This window comes from Streptopelia decaocto (genome assembly GCF_964273445.1).
Source record: "Streptopelia decaocto genome assembly, chromosome: 22".
In the NCBI taxonomy this organism is placed as follows: domain Eukaryota; kingdom Metazoa; phylum Chordata; class Aves; order Columbiformes; family Columbidae; genus Streptopelia; species Streptopelia decaocto.
Genome location: NC_138677.1, coordinates 5,718,213 through 5,735,792, shown reverse-complemented (window position 1 = coordinate 5,735,792; position 17,580 = coordinate 5,718,213). Strand labels below are relative to the sequence as shown.

Sequence of the window (17,580 nt, the reverse complement as noted above, 5' to 3'; positions counted from 1 at the left end):
AACCAAACCAAAATAGACAAATCGCACTATTTATTTATTTGTTTAAACAAAGAGCTTTCTCTCGCCGAGAGGTGGAGAAACAGGGCGGTTGCTCTTGGGTTTTAATTGCGATTTAATTCTCCGCTGAGCGAAGCCGGGGGGGGGGCGGGTTTTTCGTACAAATGAGAAAATGAAAATAAAAACAAAGGCGGAGCTGCCGGCGGGGGTGGCACCGGTCGCCGTTATTCGCCGTCATTTCTGCCGGAGACGGAATAGCCGGAGGCGGGCTGGGGGGGCCGAGAACGGTACCCGGGGCGGGTCCGTGGAAGGTCCCGGTGCCCGGGTCCCTGCTCGGTGCGCGGCCCGGGATGCTGCCCGCGGTGGCGGTGGCGGTGGCGGTGGCCGTGGCCGTGGCCGTGGCCGTGGCGCTTCCCGCCGCCCCCGCGCTGCGGCACCGGCTGCTCCGTTCCGCGCTGCTCCGCGCCGCGGGCTGGTCCCGGCGGCGGCTGGAGCTGCGGGGCAGCGAGGTGCGGCGGAGCCAGGAGCGGCGGCTGCGGCGGCTGCTGCCCCCCGGCACGGCCCGCGGTGAGACGGGGAGGGCGGCGGAGCGCTGGGGTGGGGATGGGGGGTTCCCGAGGGGTCGCCCCCCTCACCCCGCGCCTCTCTCGGCAGGCTCGGATGCTTTCCGGGAGCGATACCCCCTGGGGCAGAGCTGCTCTGATGAGGTGCTGGGGGGACAGGTCTCCCCGCTGCGCCCCTGGACGCTGCTCTGCAGCTGCTGGGGCACCGACCCCCCTCTGCAGGTATGGGGGTGATGGGGCAGGGAGGGGAACGCAGGCACCCCACACGACCCAATCTGCCCCACCTGACCCCCGCCTGTCCCTGCGCAGGGGTCCCTGCTCTACCTGGACATCCTTCGTACCACCTTCCCGCAAGCGCTGGCCCCCTGGGGCACGGCGCTGCTCTCCTGGGCACCCGCTGGCCCCCGCGCCCCGGCGGGCTGGCCCCTGCCTAGCCTGTACTGCACCCCGGCCGAGGCGAGCGCCCTGGCCTCGCGGGCCGCCGCGCTGCGGGTGCAGCTGCTCTTCGCCCTGCGGACGCGTGCCCTGCGGGTGCTGGAGGCCGGGCTGGCCAGCGAGCTGCAGGATGCGCTGCTGGCCCTGCGCACGGGCTGGCACGGGCTGGCGCAGGACCTGGCGCTGGGCAGGGTGAGCCCCCAGCCTGGGCTGCCCGAGGACGCGCGGGGCCGGCTGCAGGCGCTGCTGGCCCCCGATGCCACCCGGGCGGCCGAGGTCCGGGCCGAGTGTGCCTGCGGCTTCGAGGGCATCGTGCAGCGCCTGTGGCCGCAGCTGGAGGTGGTGGTGGTGGGGACGGCGTACGGCGCGGAGCAGCACTACTGCGATGCCCTCCGCCAGGCTGACTGCAGGGGGCTGCCGTTCTACTGCCCCTTCTACCAGGCGGCAGGAGGTGAGTGTCCCCCCAGGCCTGTCCCCTGGGTGCGTGGGGGAACAAACCCCTTCTGCCCCTGCAGATGTGGGTGCATCTCGGTGCCCCATCCCTCCTTGGAGAGACCTGCCTGCTCTCCAGAAACAGCTCTGTCCCCGCACCGGCCAAAAGGTTCCCCCTTGGAAGGGGAGCGATGCTATGCAGGCAGGGGCAGGAGGGTCTGGGGGGGCTCACACTGACCCAGGCTGCCCTCTGCCCAGCCCTGCTTGGTGTGAACCTGTGGCCACAGGAACCAGCGCCCCGGTTCCTGCTGTGCCCCGACTGGGCTTTCTGTGAGTTCCTGCCCTGCCCAGCCGAGGAGGAGCCGCGGACGGTGCTGCTGGACGAACTCTGGGAGGGACGCGAGTACGGGCTGGTCCTGACGGCCCGGCCCGGAGAGTACAGGTGCGCTGGTCCAGGGGGGCACCTGCCCCAGCCTCGCGTGCCTGGCACCGGACCCTCATGCTCCCCGTGCCCACGCAGGTGCCGTGCCGGGGAGGTGCTGAGGGTCACCGGCTTCCACAAGCAGTGTCCCGTGGTGGAGCTCGTGCGCAGGTGAGGACACCCTGACCCCTGCCCCTCACCTTGGGGGGCTCTGTGCTGGGCAGGGTCAGGGTGGGATGGTGCTAGTGGCACCCCCGAAACGGAGCACCCACCGTGGACCCCCTCATGCTGCAGGGAGAGTCAGGCACTGAGCGTACGGGGTGAGAGCATCCCTGAGGACCGATTCTGCCGGAGCCTGTGCCGCGCCGTGGGCATGTGGCCGGGCGCTCGCCTGGTGGACTATGTCTGCGTGGAGAGCGCCCTGCTGGGTGAGTCCCCCTGAGAGCGGAATGCCCCCAAAAGCACGGCCGGCACTGACCTCGGCTCTTCTGACCCTCCTGTGCCCGGCGGGGCTGGGGGCTGCGGGCAGCTTTAACATGCTGGTGGTGCTGCTGCAGGCGCATCTTCGGGGGCCTGTGCCCCCCACTACGAGGTGTTCGTGGAGCTGCGGGGCCTGCGGGACCTGTCGGAGGGGCAGCGCTACAAGGTGAGGGGGATGCGGGCAGGCGGGTCCCGCGCCCTGCCAGGCGGGCGAGCAGCGGCGTGGCCGCAGCCACACGGTGGCAGTGGTGGCCTCACAGCCGCTGTGCGAGACACCAGGGAGAAAATGTTTGCACTGAGGGTGGTGGAGCGCTGGCCCGGGTTCCCAGAGAGGTGGTGGATGAACCATCCCTGGAGACATCCCAGGCCAGGCTGGACGGGGCTCTGAGCACCCTGAGCTGGTGAAGATGTCCCTGTTCATGGCAGGGGGGGCACTGGATGTGCTTTGGAGGTCACCTCAACCCAAACTATTCTATGATGATGCTTTGCTGCCGGGCTGATGGGAGGGAACGTGGGCACAGTCCGGGGGGCTGCGCTGGGACAGCGGGTATCGGATCAGTATGAGCAGTCTGCCCTCTCTCTGCAGCTGGACCAGTGTCTCCAGGAGGATTTCCCCATCTATAAATCCTTCCGCTTCAAGGGCAGCATCGGGCCCCTGCGCCTGCACATGGTGGGGGCTGGGGCCTTCGCGCGGCTGCGGGACGCGCTGGGCTCCGCCGTCCCCATGCCCAGGGTCCTGCGGGAAGAGCGGCTGCTGCAGCTCATCCAGAACACCGTCATCTCGTAGGGCAGCCCGGGGGTCCCGCAGCCCTCCTGCCTCTGGGCTCTGCTTGTCGTGTGCCCTCTGAGGAATGGAGTGGGGCCAAGGCCCTGCTGGGAGGTGTGGGGGTGAGGGTGCCCAACCCCGGAGGGTTTGGCTGAGGGGAGCTGGTGGAGCCAGCGAGCTCAGCTGTGCCTCCGCTCTGTGGTGGTGGCAGCAGGCACTGCTGGGCACCCACTCAGTGCTGCCCGTGGGGATGTGGCAGGACCTGCACCCCAGCCCTGGCCCCAGCCCCAGTCCCCTTTTGTGGGGCTGTTCTGTGTACAGGATGGGACCATGGGCACTTGTGAGCATCATGGGGCAGCCAGGTCCTGCTGCCACCAGCCGTGGCTCCTCCTGCTCCGCTCAGTGCCTTGGCAGCTCCGTGGGTGCCCATTCCTTTCCCAAGGGACACCTTGGCTGTCACAGCCCATGGCCAGCACGGGGAGGGGACAGTGCAAACCTCCCCAGGAGCCAGCAGGAGCCGAGGAGCGTTGAGCCCATGGTTCAACCCAGCACTGAGCTCAGGGACCCTGTGGCATTTTGTCCCCTGGCAGGGACACCGTGGGGAGGGCACAGGGTGGCAGGGGGTGGCAGGTGCCACGTCCACTGGGTTCCAGTGCACGTCTGCTGGTTTACAGAACAATGAGCTCCAGCAGGGGCTGCTTTTAATGGTTAAAAATACAGAAGCAAAATAAAGGAGGATTATCTCTCAAAAATAAATAAAGGGCCGCACTCTGGGATTTATTTTTTATACTATTATTTTTAATCCTCATTAAAGAGATTTCTTGATGACAGCCCTGACTCTGCTCTGGTGGTTGAGAAGTTGCTCTTGTAGTTTCCTCGGGGGTGCTGGTGAAGGGGCAGCCATGAATATTTAACCAGTTCAGCGAGTGGCTGGGGCTCTGGGAACATCTGGCTGTTTGTGCCTTTGAGGCGCAAATATAGCAGGTGGGAGGGACTGGTCCTTTCCCCTCCTGCCTGTTAAGGTTTATTTTAAGGGCTGGTGAGCCACGGTGCTTGGGGAACCTGCTGTGCAGGCAGCTGCTGCTGGGGTAGGCGCAACCCCGGCTGCTGGCGGAGGACGATGTCTTGACCAAGGTCCACAAAAAGCATGGCCCTGGTGCGGGCAAAACCTCCTCAGGGATGGAATCTGGGATAAGGGCCCTTCTTCCCATCCCTGATAGAAAAAAGATTAAAAAGCCTGGGGCAAATTTCCTGCTGCATGGTGGGGAGAAGTGGTGCCTGGCGCTGGTGGGTGCCTGTGCCCGGGTCGGGGGATGCCTGGGGGGGCTGTGAGCCTGGGTTGGCAGAGATCTGTGCAACCTAGAGACCCCAGGGGGAGCTGCTGGTCCTGCTGCCTGTGCCAGTCTGCAGGGTGCAGGCTCGGTTTGGGTGCCAGGCTGCAGGGTACAAGGTCGATTTAAGTGCCAGGGTGCAGGCTTGTTTTGGGTACCAGACTGCAGGGAGTGTGCCGGGTTTGGGTGCCAGGCTGTAGGGTGCGGGCTCGTTTCGGGTACCAGGCTGCAGGGTGTGTGCTGGGTGGGGGTGCCCGGCTGCAGGGTGCGGGCTTGGCCCCGCTCCCACCGGGATGGGGCGGCTGCCGGGCCCGGGCGCTGCGGCGCTGGGCGGAGGCCCGGGGGGGCCCCCCCGGCGGGAGGTGCCGGTGCCCGGTGCCCGTCCCCACTCCCCGCCGCTGCAGCCCGGGGCGGGGGGGCCGCTCCGTCCCCATCCGCGTCCCCGCCCCGGCCCGGCCCCTCCTCCCGGCCGCGCCGCCTCCCGCCCGCTCCGCCACTGAGCCCGCAGCGGCGGCGGGCGCAGGCTCCGGGGGCGCCCGGGGCCCCGCGGCGGCCGCTGCCCTGAGGCTGCGGGGGATGGCGGAGGGGCCCCGGGGCGCCCCGCCGCCGGGCTCGCCCCGCCCCGCCGCGCCGCTGCCCAACGGGCCCCGCGGCGGTGGCGGCGGCGGCAGCCCCGGTTCGGGCTCGGGCAGCAGCAGCCGCGAGGACTCGGCGGAGCGGAGCCCCGCGCCCGCCGCGCCCCGCGCCAGCATCATGAAGGTGAGAGCCCCGCACCGGCCCCTCCCGCGCTCCCCTCCCGTCCCCGGAGCGGGCTCCGGTGTCCCCTGGGACCGGCTCTACCCGGCACCTGCGCACGGCTCGGGGGGGCTCATCCGTGTCCCCCGCGGGAGCTGCGCGTCCCCCGGACCCGGACCCGGCGGGCACCGGCCCTGCCCGCCCGCGATGCCCGCCGTGCCCGCCGCTTCCCCCGGGCTCCCGCCGTGCTCGGCCGGGCGCTGCACCCGCGGGGCCGTTTTGTGGAGCCGCGGGGCAGCTGCAGCCCCGGGTCGGTGTCCGGGGGTCGCCTGCCCGGCCGAGCACGGGGTTTGCCCCCTGCCCGCGGCACCGGGTTCGCCGGGGATGCTCTTGCTAGGGCTGGCACAGCATCCCATCGCCCTGCCCAGCATTGTGGGGCGCCAAGGGCAAAGCTTGGTTTGGGCTTCGTGCGTTACCGGGCCAGGCCTGTCCACTTTGCACAGCCCTGGATTGCCCCGTCCGGCCGCTGCCGCTCCCATGGGTCACGGCCACGCTGCTGCTGCCATGGGAGTCGCACCGCAGCATCGCCCTGTCCTGCTCAGGGCACCCATGGGTGTCGGTGAGGAGACGCCTGCTCCTGTCTCCCAAAACCTTCTGCTTTCCCATGGTCCCTCCTGCGAAGCTGCTGAGCCTTGAGCTCAGCCTCGCCAGCTCCCAGCCTGCTCCCAGCACCTCCCCAAAGCTGTGGCGTGGGCACCGGTGGGGCCGTGGGCCAAGGAGGGTCTCTGGGGATCTCCTGTGCAGGTGGGCAGTGGGTCACATGCATGCTTTCCTAAATGAGCCCCCGCTAATTGTGCTTATGCCGGCGTTGCTCGCTGACACAATAGGTCGCGTCCGCCCGGGACCCGCCTCCCCACTCCTGGCAGCCTATTTTAAGCCGGGATTGCTCCGGTGCTATTAATACCCTGCGTGGGGGTTGTTCCCATGGTGCTGGCCCGGCCATGCTCTCCTGCCCCCAGGACCTGGTTCCCCGGGCAGAGGCTTCAGCTTATCCCCAGGGTGGCCAGAGGGAACCTGTGCCCCCCCCAGCGCCCACCCAGGCTCTCGCTGCAAACTGTTGAGAGACTGGCCAGGCTTTGCCCAGCACGGTGACGGTGAGGAGACCTCCCGGTGCTCCCGTGCACCTGAAGGCCAGTGCCAGTGTGCCATCTGTGCCGTGGTTTCCTCTGGGACGTTGCTGGGGTCACCTGCTCCTCCTGGGCACTGATTGCGGGCTGGAGGCAAATGCCTCCCTCACCCCTGGGCTGGGTGTATCCCCTGTCACCGGTCACCACCGTGCGTCACCGAGGGATTTGTCCTCATGTGGAGGTTGGGTCGCCCAGGGTCAGCGGTGGGCAGGGGGCACTGGGGCAGGTCAGACAAGGCTGGTGTCCCCAGCCTGTGCCGGTCCCTTATGCATCTCCAATTCCATCCGGGCCTGATCCTGCCCTTGTGCTGGAGGGCAAAATCCCGTAGGCATGTGGTCCCACAGGACCCTGGGCTCTCCCTGTCTGGGGGGACATGGCTCAGCCCGACTCTGCACAGTGACTGGGGAGAGGGTGGTGGTGGCAGGAAGGGTCTGTGGGGGACCCGCAGCAGGTTGGGTCCCCAACCAGCCCCCACAGGACCTGGGAAGCAGCTGCCTGACCCCAAACCCACGAGGGACACCAAGGCCGCTCCTCTGCTGTGGGGTCTGTGGCAGCTTTGCTGTTCCCCTCCATGATGGCGAGTGGGACAGGGAGGGGACCCAGTGCCATGAGTTTGGCTACAGCCTGGAGCGCGGGCACAAACGAGCCATGGGCAGTGGGGCAGCTGGCTGGGCAGGGGCTGTCAGATTGTGAAGTGGACGCACATGTGGGAAAAGCTGTCAGCTCTGTTATTTTTTGGGATTTCCAGAAAAGGCTGGAGGAGTGAATCTGAAAGTAAGAATCAGCAGCTGTGCTGGTGCAGGGGGAGCCCAGGGCTGGCTGTGCTGGGTGTCCGCGTCCCCCTGCCCCGGCTAGAGGATCTGCTCCCTGTGGTCTGCTGAGGCTGGGGCTGTGCTGGGCTGGGAGGATGCTGGAGTGGGACTGTGGTGGTACTGGATCTATTCCTGCTGCAGGAGGTGACCCTTCCCCCGTGTCCCACTGCCCTGTGCCCTGCATGGGCCCCTTCCCCACCCCGTACCAGCCCCGGGAGCCGTGCGGTGCCTCTGCGCGGGGCTCCGGCTCCACGGCCCCTCACTGGGTAGTGGCAGCTGGTGCCGCGGGAAGTGGATGTGTCACTCGCTCTCTTCTTGGCAGGAAACAAACGCTGGTAGAAAAGCCCTGGCTGTGCCTGGCCTCCCACTGCCTCCGCTCCGGTGCTGCCGGCTGCCGCCTGCATCTCTGCTCGTGCTGCCCAGCCTGGGATGGGGGCAGCGGGAGGAACCAGGACCTGGGGAAACCGGCTGCGGATGCATCACATCACAGCCAAGCTGGGGGACAGCCCCGTCGCTCCACCGCACATCCCATGGCCAGGAGCGGGGTCCTGCTGCTGGGGTGGCCACGGTCCTGCTCTCCCACAGCGGTCAAGACGTCTCAGCTCCAGATGCTTTCGGTTCCTCTGTCTCCTGCTGTGTGGTGGGGAACCCCTGAAGCCAGGCGTCGGGGGACAATGGGAAGGGATGGGTGGCCAATGGGCCCTTCCCCATCCCTGCACTTGGAAGTGGGTTGCTTGGTTGGTAACGGCAGCAGTCACGTTGCAGCTGAGATTAGGGCTGCCGCGCTTGCCAGGGCACTAATCACAGAGGTAATTGGCTAAAGAGGTGCAGAGCGGGGCACGGCGCAGGCAGCTGCTTTCGGACGTGCTGTCCGTGCCCAGCTGGATGCCTGCGCTCACCATTGGCATCGCGGTTGGCACTGGCATGGCGGTCAGTGCATCTTTCCTCCGCAGAGCCGGGCTCTGTGGGTGCGATGTGTGCGGGAGCGCTGACAAGAGCCGTGCCTGCTCGCTGCCAGCCCGGCAGCTCGGCGAGCGGGTGCCCTGCTCCTGCCGGTGCGCGGGGATGCTCCGGGCTCCCGCAGCTGGGAGTGCCGTGTCCTCCTGCCGCGTCCTCTGCTGACCTCCTGGTCACCCTATGGAGCTCTGCCTGCGCTGCTCCTGCCTGTCCCGCTCCTGCCAGCGCCTCGCGGAGCGCTTAGAGTCATTAGAATCATTTCGGTTGGAAAAGACCCTCGGGATCATCGAGTCCAACCATAACCTAACCCAACTCTAGCACTAAACCACATCCCTAAGAACCTTGCCTTTTAAACCCCTCCAGGGATGGTGACTCCACCACTTCCCTGAACAGCCCGTTCCAACGTCTGACACTTAGTGGGGTGTCCCCAGGGTTGGTGCCCACTTGGAAAGCGCCGGTACAGGGGGCTGCTGTGGAGCAGCAGTTTTTCCCCACCGGTGCCTGAACCGGGGTGTGAAGCCAAAAGGAGGTCCTGCTGGGGTTTGGGGGTTCACCTGTGCGGATGGGGGAAGCAGAGCCCCTGTGCCATGGGATACGCTCAGGTCTGCACTGCGCACCTGCATCCCAAAGCGCTGCAGCTGCCCAAGCCCTGGGGGACAGGGGTTCAGGTTTTCACCCCAAGCAGGGGATGACGGGGCAGGGCTCTGGCTGCCTGTGGTGGGTGCAGCTGGAGGCAGGTCCCTGGGGGTGCAGGGTGTGCGCAGCCCCCCCGCCCGGGTTTCCTTTCCGGATGGGTTTCCTGTTTTCGGCTGTGGGGCCCGGTGCGGAGCCGCCCGGGGTGGGGTGCGCCGGGGCGGGGAGCGGGTCCGTGAGGTTCGGGGTCTGGGGCAGGAGGGGGCTGCTCCCCGGCGCCGGCCGTCATACCGCGGGGGGGCAGGGGCTGCCTGTCAGTGGGGTGCTCAGATTGCTGCTGGTAGCAAATGCCCCAGCAGCGAGGAGGTGGGGAAGCTCTCGGGGGGGGACACCCCCGTGTCCCCAGCCCAGGCACCTGAGCAGGACCTGCCTATGCCAGCGACACCACCAGATTAGAGGTGACTCACCATAATCTTGAAGACGTGGATTAAATCAGCTCCTGCTGCACTACTTAATGAAATCCATCCCATAATATGCTCCCAGCCCTGCTGTTCCCCCTCGTTCCCCCCACCCCCTCCAGCCCCTTGGCAGCAGGGTCCCCGTTCCCCGCCAAGGGGCAGGGCTGATGCAGGGCAACGGGCAGACTGCGGGCACGGGGCACAGAGACCCCGTCCCCAACGTCACCCCACGCAGGCAGCAGCAGCCGCGGGCTCTGCAGGACGGGCTGTGGGCTGCGCTCGTCCCCAGTGTGTGGGGCTGTCCTGCAGTGGGGGGGTCTGACTGGGGCTCCCCAGGAGCAGCTGTGCCCCTGCATCGCCCCGGGGTGCCCCAGGCAGCCTTGCACCCCTCGGGGTCGGTGGCCAGGGGAAGGCGAGAGGGGCCGTGGCGTGTGCCCCTCCACAGGGATGGGGCTGCTGTGGGCACAGAATGGTCCTGCTGGGCACCTGTTTTCCTCTGGTGTCCCCATGTTGGGGAGATGGGGACATGGCTGTGCATGGCTGTGCCTCAGCGGGTGAGCGAGCACAGAAAGCTCCAGCTCAGGGCCGGGAGCAGGAAGGAAGGAAGGAAAGCAGAGTTAAAATAAGCCAGGCAGCAAGCCATGGGGGAGGCCAGGCTGGAGCCGGCTCCCAGCCTCTGGGGACAGGGTCGGACTGGGGCAAACCGGGCTTCGTGTGGCACTGGGACACACTGGGGTGCATCAGCAGGAGGGCGATGGCAGCTGGCGGGGCACGTGCTGCCTGCCCCATCCCTGACGGCTCTGCCTCCTTCTCCCGCCCCGGCAGGACGGCTCCCGGCAGCGGCCGCCACATAAGAAGAAGACCGTGTCCTTCAGCACCATGCCCAACGACCGCAAGATCAACAGCACGGCCGCCTGCATCTCCTTCATGCTGGAGGGCTGCGAGCTGAAGAAAGTGCGCTCCAACTCCCGCATGTACAGCCGCTTCTTCGTGCTGGACGCCGACATGCGCTCCGTGCGCTGGGAGCCCTCCAAGAAGGACTCGGAGAAGGCCAAGATCGAGATCAAGTCGGTCAAAGAGGTGCGTGTGGGCAAGAAGACACCCGTCCTGCGCAGCAACGGCCTCTCCGACCAGTTCCCGGATGAGTGCGCCTTCTCCATCATCTATGGAGACAACTACGAGTCCCTGGACCTGGTGGCCAACTCAGCCGATGTGGTGAGTGCCTGGGTGATGGGGCTGCGGTACCTGGTGTCCTATGGGAAGCACACGCCCGAGGCGCCGGGGACTGGCCACCCCAGCCTCCGGACCTCCTGGATCTCCTCCGTCTTTGACCTCGCCGACCTGGAGAAGTCTGGACGCATCCCCGTGTCCCGGGCTGTGCAGCTGATCAAAGCGCTCAACCCAGGCATGAAGACCTCCACCATTGAGCTGAAGTTCAAGGAGCTGCAGAAGGCCAGCGAGCGTTCGGGTGCAGAGGTGGCCTGTGACCTTTTTGTGGAGGCGTATTGCGAGCTCTGCACCCGCCCCGAGATCTTCTTCCTGCTGGTGCAGTTCTCCAGCAACAAGGAGTACCTGGGCCTGAAGGACCTGCTGATGTTCCTGGAGGTGGAGCAGGGCATGGAGGGGGTGACGGAGGAGAAGTGCTTGGAGATCGTTGGCAAGTATGAGCCCTCCAAGGAGGGCCGGGAGAAGGGCTACCTGGCCATCGATGGCTTCACGCGCTACCTGCTCTCCGCCGACTGCTCCATCTTCGACCCGCAGCACCGCAAGGTGTGCCAGGACATGGCGCAGCCCCTCTCCCACTACTACATCAGCTCTGCCCACAGCGCCTGCCTGCTGGAGGACAACTTCTGGGGCCGCTCGGACATCAGCGGCTACGTCAGCGCCCTGGGCTTGGGCTGCCGCAGCATCGAGCTGGTGCTGTGGGACGGCCCCGAGGGCGAGCCCGTGGTCTACACCAGCCCCTCGGCCGCCTCCTGCGTGCCCTTCCGCGCCGTGGTGGGGCTGATCGACCAGCACGCCTTCGCCGCCTCCGCCTACCCCCTCATCCTCTGCCTGGTGGTGCGCTGCTCGGCCCCCCAGCAACGCCTCGCCGCCCAGTGCCTGCGCAAGACGCTGGGGGAGAAGCTCTACCTGGAGCCCCCCAACCCCAGCGCGTCCTACCTGCCCTCTCCGGAGCAGCTCAAGGGCCGCATCCTCATCAAGGGCAAGAAGCTGCCGCCCAGCTGCGAGGACAGCGAGGGGGAGGTGTCGGATGAGGAGGAAGGCTGGGAGCTGGCGCGGCGGCTGGGGCAGGAGGAGCGGGAGGTACCCGAGGCGGGGGGCCCGCGGCGGGTGCGCCTCAGCCGGGAGCTCTCGGAGCTGGTGAGCCTCTGCCAAGCCGTCCCCTTCCAGGACTTTGAGAGCTCGCGGCGCGGGCAGCGTTACTGGGAGATGTGCTCCTTCAGCGAGGTGGAGGCAGGACGCTTCGCCAACGAGTGCCCGGCCGAGCTGGTGAGCTACAACAAGCGGTTCCTCTCCCGCGTCTACCCCAGCCCCATGCGCATCGACGCCAGCAACATGAACCCCCAGGACTTCTGGAAATGCGGCTGCCAGATGGTGGCCATGAACTACCAGACGCCGGGGCTCATGATGGACCTGAACGTGGGCTGGTTCCGGCAGAACGGAGCCTGTGGCTACGTCCTCCGCCCTGCCATCATGCGGGAGGAGGTCTCCTACTTCAGTGCCAACGCCAAGGACTCCTTGCCCGGGGTGCCGGCCCAGCTCCTGCACCTCAAGGTCATCAGCGGGCAGAACCTGCCCAAGCCCAAGGGCTCAGGGGCCAAGGGGGAGGTGGTGGAGCCGTACGTGTGCGCCGAGATCCATGGCATCCCTGCCGACTGCGCCGAGCACCGCACCAAGACGGCCCTGCAGAGCGGGGACAACCCCATCTTCGACGAGAGCCTGGAGTTCCAGATCAACCTGCCGGAGCTGGCCGTCCTGCGCTTCGTCGTGCTGGATGATGACTACATCGGGGACGAGTTCATCGCCCAGTACACCATCCCCTTCGAGTGCCTGCAGCCCGGCTACCGCCATGTGCCCCTCCAGTCGCTGGCCGGGGAGCCCCTGCCCCACGCCACCCTCTTCGTGCACGTGGCCATCACTGACCGCCGCGGCGGGGGGGGCAAGGGCCACCGGCGGGGGCTGGCGGGGCGCCGGGGCCGCCGGGTGCGGGAGTACACCTCCACCAAGGCCACGGGCATCAAGGCCATCGACGAGGTGTTCCGGACGGCCACCCAGCCGCTGCGGGAGGCCACCGACCTGCGGGAGAACGTGCAGGTACGGACCCAGCAGAGGCACCTGGGGACGTGGCTTGTGCGGGGGAGGATGGGGCTGGACCACGAACAGCGGGGAGCCCAGATGTATCCCCTCTTCTCAGCTCCAGGGAGCGCAGATGTAGAACCTCACCCTGAGCAGAGATCTGGGGAGAATGAGGCTGTTCTTGGCAGCGGGGCGGCTCTTGGGGTCCCTCTAGGACTGAGCCCCTGATGCTGGTCTCTGCCCGCAGAACGCGCTGGTCTCCTTCAAGGAGCTGTGCGGGCTGACGCCCGCGGCCAACATGAAGCAGTGCATCCTGACGGTGGCCACGTGGCTGCTGCACAGTGACAGCGCGCCCAGCGTCACCCTCAACCTGGCAGAGCAGTACCCCCCCATGGAGGCCCAGGGCCCCATCCCGGACCTGCTGCGCAAGGTCCTCACCGCCTACGAGACGGTAAGTGCCATCCTGCCGGGGCTCAGCTCCCCCTGGGGATGCTCTGCAGGGCTGGTGGCACCGGGACCACCGCCCTGCCAAGGATGGGGGACCCCAAACTTGCTGTGCAGGGGGAGGCTGCGCAAGGGGTTGCCCAGGGAGGAGTCTCATCAAGGCGCGGGCTTGGGAGCCCATAGTCCCTGTCCCCCCTGCTGCCCAAATCCTGCATGGGACCAGCTGCTGGGGCATCTTGTGATCCCACCTGGCCAGAGAAATCCCATTAATAGCCGCAGCTGGAGCCGCTTCCTTCCTTTGTGTTGGAGGGGGGGCCCTGGCTGCCGGCCCGGCGCTGCTCACACAGCACCTGGATGTGTGTGAGGGGACAAGGAGGGACAGACCCCCACGCCGGGGCGAGGAGCAGCCCCTGCTCCCCATCGCTCTGCCGGGGGGTGCGTGGGGCCGGGGGCTGCCCCGCTCCTCACGCCGCCGCTCTCCCCAGATGATCCAGACCAGCCGGACGCTGATCGAATCCGCTGACGCGGTGTACGGGAAGCTCACCCAGGCACAGCAGGCAGGTGGGTGCTGGGGGGACAAGTCCACCCTGGTGCTGCTCTGTGCCACAGACCCAGGGGACCGGGCATGTCCCCGAGGGGTCTGGGCACCGCCGGGGTGCTGGGGTGGCAAGGGCAGGGTGCTGGGTGGGTGGGCTGCAGGGAGGGAGAGGAGAGAAGAGAGGGGAGGGGAGCGGAGGAGGCTGATGAGGAAGCAGGGAAGAGTCATTAGCTGCCAAATGCCAGAATATAATTAGCACCAGAAATAACAGACTGGGGCTGACGGTAGAAGTGGCAACTGAATGTTACGACTTCCAAGACACATGGCTGAACCCACACAGGCAGGTGCTGCCGCCTCCCCGCCCCAGTCCCGTCCCCCCCAAATCCTGCCCCCCACCCCAGCAGCTGCCCGGGACCCCCAGCCCCACTCCCAGCACCAATGGCTTTGTGACCGCTCTACGGGATGAGAGCCCACAGGGACATCCCTGGGGACATCCCTGGCCACACCCCAGTGCACAGGGGGCTGGGGTGGGGGCTCCCCGTGGGGCCGGGAGAGCCACCAGGAGCTGGAGGGGCCGGGGAGGAAGGAGGGGGCCCCGCTCTGCCACCCCCCGCCAGTACCAGCCCTGCTGCCAGCAGCCCTGTTTGTTCCCTGCCTGCATGGAGCCTGGAAACCTCCCTGAGCTCTTGGCTTTGGGCTCTGCCGCTGCTGCCAGGCGGCAGTTTGGGGGGGCTGTAACCCCCACCGCCGTGCCCGGGGTGCTGGCTCTCCCGCGTTCACCCGGCTGCACCATGGACAAGCCGGCCTGGGCTGTACCTGGCGGGTGGATGCGGTGGGGCCCGGGGGGTGCTGGCTGCCTGGGGGGTGCGGGGCTTGGGGGGGCGTTGCTGATTGACAGCGCGGGGGCGAGCGGGCTTGCGTGGGAGCCCTCGTGTGGGCCCGGAGCCGCTGCTGCGTCAGGAGGGGTAAATATAGCACCCGCTCACGAGGACGTCACGCGGTGCACGGCGCGGGGGCCACACTCCGGCAGGGCTGGGGGGGGCAGCAGCCCCGCTCTGAGCCCCCCGGGTGGGCAATGGTGTGCAAGAGCCAAGCTGCTACCCCTCTGGTCTCTGGGGTCCAAAAGCAGCAAGGGCTGGGGCTGAGCGCGGTGTTGGGGTGGTGGGAGTTCCGTCAAGCCTGTCAGTCCCAGCATGGAGAGCACTCAGAGCTGCTGGGCAGTGGGGAGCCCACCCAACCTGCACCCCTGTGCTGGGGGTCCCTCCGGCTCTGTCCCCGTCCATGGTGGGGGGTGGCCGTCCCTGTGCACTGAGCGATGCTCCTGCCTGCGCAGGGATGGACTTGCACAAGGAGCTGCACCGCATCGAGGCCAAGGAGGGGCTGAGGGGCCGCAAGCTGCAGAAAGCGCTGGAGAGCTTTGCCTGGAACATCACGGTGCTGAAGGTGAGGGGCTGCACGGACCCCTCCCCTCCCCAGCCCCCGGGGATGCTCCATGAGCAGCGGGGATGATGCCCAATGACCCCCCGCACCTCCCTGTGCGCTGGTGGCCAGCAGGGTGGCCTGTGGTCCATCAGCCCCCAATTCCCCGCGCAGGGCCAGGCTGACCTCCTCAAGCACGCCAAGGCGGAGGCGCTGGACAACCTGTGGCAGATCCACAACGCGGGGCAGTCCTGCGGCATCGGCAGGAACGGCGCCGCCTCGCCGGAGTCCTCCCATCTGCGTGCCCCGCTGGACCCCATCCCTGAGACGGAAGGAGGGGGTGACACATCGTCCTGCTGACCCCGGCATGGGGCTGGGGGTCCGGACTGAGCACCCGTCTGGCCGCAGGGTCCGGGATAAGGGAGCCCCAGCCTGCCCAGGGAGGACAGCTGTGTGGGGAGGGATGCGTGTGGGGCTGGTGCCTGCACTCTGTCGTGCCGAGGGGCTGTGGGGGCCCGGCAGAGAGGTTGCAGAGGGGGCGTCCGTGCTCCTGTCTGCACCCCCAAGCTCCCAGGGCCTCATCCATCCTCCCATCTGCTTCTGGAGTGAGTGCCCTGCTGTGGGACCGGTGGGGATGCCGGCCTGTGTGCATGTACCCCCAGCCTGCTGAGCCTGACCCCACGCCCTGTAAAAGCAGCCCCAGGTTTGGGCTTCTGCCCCTATGCAGGACCATGGGTTTTGCCTTTGCCAGCCCTGGGGAAAACCTGCCTGGCAAGAAGGGTCCTGGCTGGTCCTTGTCCCCTCTCCATGGAGCAGTGGGGCTCTTTCCTGCCCTGGCGTCCCCAGGCCCCCACTGTGCAGAGGGGCTGAGGGCTCAGGGGTGCAGCGGGGTGGCTGCAGACCAGCTTGGGCAGCAGATGTGGCTTCTGACATCAGGGAACCACCGGGGCTCATCCCCCAGGGCGAGAGCCTCCCAGGTGAGGGACCGCAGCTGCGAAGTGTTATAAAGTGTGAGAGACCCACCCTGCTGCTCCCTCCCTGCATGGGACCAACGCAGGAGGGGGGCACTAAAGGGCATGGAGGGTGGCACTGGGGACGGGGGACCCTGGTGGGGTGACAGCTCCCGACGTCATGGAGCCGAGCGGCTGCCCAGCACCCCTTTGTTCAAGGAGTTAATTAGTCTAATGGAGTCACCAAGACCGGGCCCGTGTGCTGCCGCTGCCGGGAGCGGGCGGCGCGTCCCCAGCGCCGACCTTCAGCCCCTTTGTGCTGGGCCGGCCGCCGGGCCCGCGGGCAATTACAGCCTCATTAGCGCCACACGTTGCGGCCGGCGCGCCCGCCCGCCGGTCCCCGCACAATGAGGAGCTGCAAATGAGGGGAAAGGCCTGGCCGGTCTCCGAGCTACCAGCCACCGCACGCCCGTGTCTCCCAGAGACCGGCTGCTCCCGCCCGGCCCTGACGGTATTTTTGGCAGCGCTTTGTGCCGGGCTCTATAAAGCGGTGTCTGCGGCGCAGGGCGCTGCACTCTCAGCTGCCCGGTGGGACATGCCCCAGCACCGCTCGGCTGCCTGAAGACCCCGGGAAGGATGGAGGTGCCCAGCGCCAAGGTGGGGCCAGGACACTGCAGCTCGTGGGGATGGGTTGGAGGTTGGGATGGGGTACTGGGGGCCTGGAGGAGCAGGAGGGTCTGGCTGGTTCCTTGGGAAGCCCCGAGTGTGCGGCAATAACTCCCCAGGGTTCCCCAACCATGGCCAGCAGCCACTCAGAGGGCTCAGCCCTCCTTGGGATAGAGCTAGGCACACAGTGGTGTGGGCACTGTCCCTGACATCCTGTGGCACTTGGTGACAAGGGGACAGTGTTTCCCATGGCTGCGTTTTGCTGGGGCATGGCAGGGGTGCTGGTGAGGGCACCAATGTCTGGCTGCTGGTCAGAGCTGTGTGCCGGCTGCACTAACACTGCCTGTTGCTCCGGCAGCTCCAACGCGCTGCCTGCCTCTTGCTCCTGCTCTTGCTCTGCTCCGCGGCCACTGCCCGGCAGAGTCTGCCCGAGTGCTGCCGGCAGAAGACCTGCTCCTGCCGCATCTACGACCTCCTGTACGGCATGGGCAACCACGCCGCCGGCATCCTCACGCTGGGCAAGAGGAAGAGCGTCCCACCAGCCTTCCAGAGCCGGCTCTACCGTCTGCTGCACAGCTCCGGCAACCACGCCGCGGGCATCCTCACCATGGGCAAGCGCGGGGAGCGCCCTGGCACCGTCTGCCATGGCGCATCGGGCTGCCCCGTGGACACGGACGCCCAACCGACGCCAGCGCTGCGGGGCAGTGACACCAGCCCGGCCAGCCCCAGGGAGTGCCAGGGACACTCAGGGAAGGACACGACCAAGAGTCAGGGAGCTGCAAAGAGCTTTTACTGAGAGGGGTGAGGGGCAGCGGGAGCAGAGAGGGGACCCCCAGGGCCGCACGCCCAGAGCTTGGTGTAAATAGCACTTTTACATACCTCCTGGCCCCAGCCGAGCCTGCTCAGGGCGCTGCTGACCTTTTACAATAAAAGGTAGCCTGACGTTACCCGGCTCTGCTTTCTCTCTGGGGAGGGGATGGGGACACCACCAACCCGGTGTCCCCCGGGGCAGAGGCCCCTCCCGGTGCCGCTGGGCGGGGCGGGGGCGGGGCGGGA

General features: G+C 67.3%; 1 protein-coding gene across 1 annotated transcript; it reads left to right on the top strand.

Annotated features, from left to right (window-relative positions):
• The first annotated feature begins 216 nt into the window (after positions 1 to 216).
• On the top strand, positions 217 to 17,420 carry GHDC (GH3 domain containing). Its single transcript, XM_082070865.1, has 12 exons — positions 217 to 564; positions 652 to 782; positions 870 to 1,446; positions 1,686 to 1,869; positions 1,948 to 2,019; positions 2,143 to 2,276; positions 2,406 to 2,494; positions 10,033 to 12,525; positions 12,755 to 12,958; positions 13,437 to 13,512; positions 14,823 to 14,932; positions 16,883 to 17,420. Exons 1-12 carry the CDS (start codon positions 348 to 350, stop codon positions 17,318 to 17,320), a joined length of 4,725 nt encoding a protein of 1,574 aa, XP_081926991.1. The 5' UTR covers positions 217 to 347; the 3' UTR covers positions 17,321 to 17,420.
• Positions 17,421 to 17,580: the final 160 nt, after the last annotated feature.